We start from the raw sequence: 1,372 nt of genomic DNA, 5'->3' as shown, positions 1-1,372 counted from the left end.
CTCTGTGGTCCCCTCCCTGTCACTCTGTGGTCCCCTCCCTGTCACTCTGGTCCACTCCCTGTCACTCTGGTCCACTCCCTGTCACTCTGGTCCCCTCCTCTCATCAGCAGTACTGAGTGATGGCACACAGGCTCTGAGCAGAGGGAAGGAGGGAGAGGAATGGAAGCCATTGTGTATGTGAGGGAGAGCAGCCTGGAGACAGGCAGGGGAGACACTCAGGTTAGAGAGAAGAATCTGACTGTTCACTCAGAGGAATCAGAGCTCAGATGGAATCTCTCCGTTATCTTCAGAGTCTCTGTGCCTCAGTATCTGATGTCATCACCGCTGAGAACTGTATGTTCCTACTGCTTCCTCTCCTCACTCCCTTCAACCATCTCGCCATCTCTCTCACTCTCCATCGCTTTATCTAGCGGTCTCCCCATCTCTAGGCCTCAGTCTCTTGCCCTGCTCACTCCTCTGTTACTCTCCTTCCCTCTGAAAGCCTCTGAGCAACACCAAAGCCCAGTTACTCGTCATGAATACATAACGTGTGCGTGTGTGTGTGTGGGAGAATCTATGTACTCACCCACTGGGTCCAGGTCTCTGGCCTTGGGTGAAGCGCCAGTCGGCGTTAGGAGGCTTTTGCTGTGAAGAAAAGACAAAATCAAATCTCTGTTTCTACATACCAACAACGGGACCATGAGACTGTGTGTCCGTCCGCCTGTTTTATGCATTACTGTTTGGGTCTCAGGCCATCCGGGTGTGTGTATGTGCGTGTACTCTTTTTTGTCTGTAGTCAGGGGGCTGAATAAAGGGCATGCATCTTCCAGCCTGCATGGGAGGCCATTTTGTTCTGAAATCCATGGAGCAGAAAATGTCACTGAGACACACACACAGAGACTGGGACACCGCTCCCAATTACAGTCACAAAACGAAATCAACTCAGGAACTAAACGGGATTTCACGGGATATGGACGGGATATGTGTCATCCTTGTTGCATGAATGATTATACCCTTTATACAGAGCTTCAAGCTTTACAAAGTCTACTAGCTTCTACAAGATGAAAGTCTTAGTTTATCAGATTCAGACAACACAAGGTCGCCATTGACGAGATATTCCCTAACATTTATTCACAATACGGAACAACATCTAAAACGTGTTGTGGCTGATTCACAGTGATAAGGACTCCATATAGCCTGTATATAGCGAAGTTAACGTGTTGTGGCTGATTCTCACCTATTTTCACTTTCCCTCTCCCTATTTTCCCTCTTTCTCTCACTCCCTATTTTCCCTCTCTCTCTCCCTATTTTCCCTCTTTCTCTCACTCCCTATTTTCCCTCTCTCTCTCCCTATTTTCCCTCTCTCTCTCCCTCCTTTCCCCCTCTCTCTCTC

At 48.6% G+C, this 1,372-nt stretch overlaps 1 protein-coding gene across 2 annotated transcripts in view; it reads right to left on the bottom strand.

The window, feature by feature from the left end:
* Positions 1 to 1,372, bottom strand: part of LOC112070488 (protocadherin gamma-C5-like) — a 24,235-nt gene that overhangs the window by 8,299 nt on the left and 14,564 nt on the right. For both annotated transcript variants that reach the window (XM_024137897.2, XM_024137898.2), the window contains exon 2: positions 566 to 624. In XM_024137897.2, coding sequence (XP_023993665.1) covers positions 566 to 624 — 59 coding nt within the window. The remainder of the gene's footprint in view (positions 1 to 565; positions 625 to 1,372) is intronic.

This window comes from Salvelinus sp. IW2-2015, unplaced genomic scaffold, assembly GCF_002910315.2.
Source record: "Salvelinus sp. IW2-2015 unplaced genomic scaffold, ASM291031v2 Un_scaffold1337, whole genome shotgun sequence".
In the NCBI taxonomy this organism is placed as follows: Eukaryota; Metazoa; Chordata; class Actinopteri; order Salmoniformes; family Salmonidae; genus Salvelinus; species Salvelinus sp. IW2-2015.
This window is presented reverse-complemented; position numbering and strand designations above follow the sequence as displayed.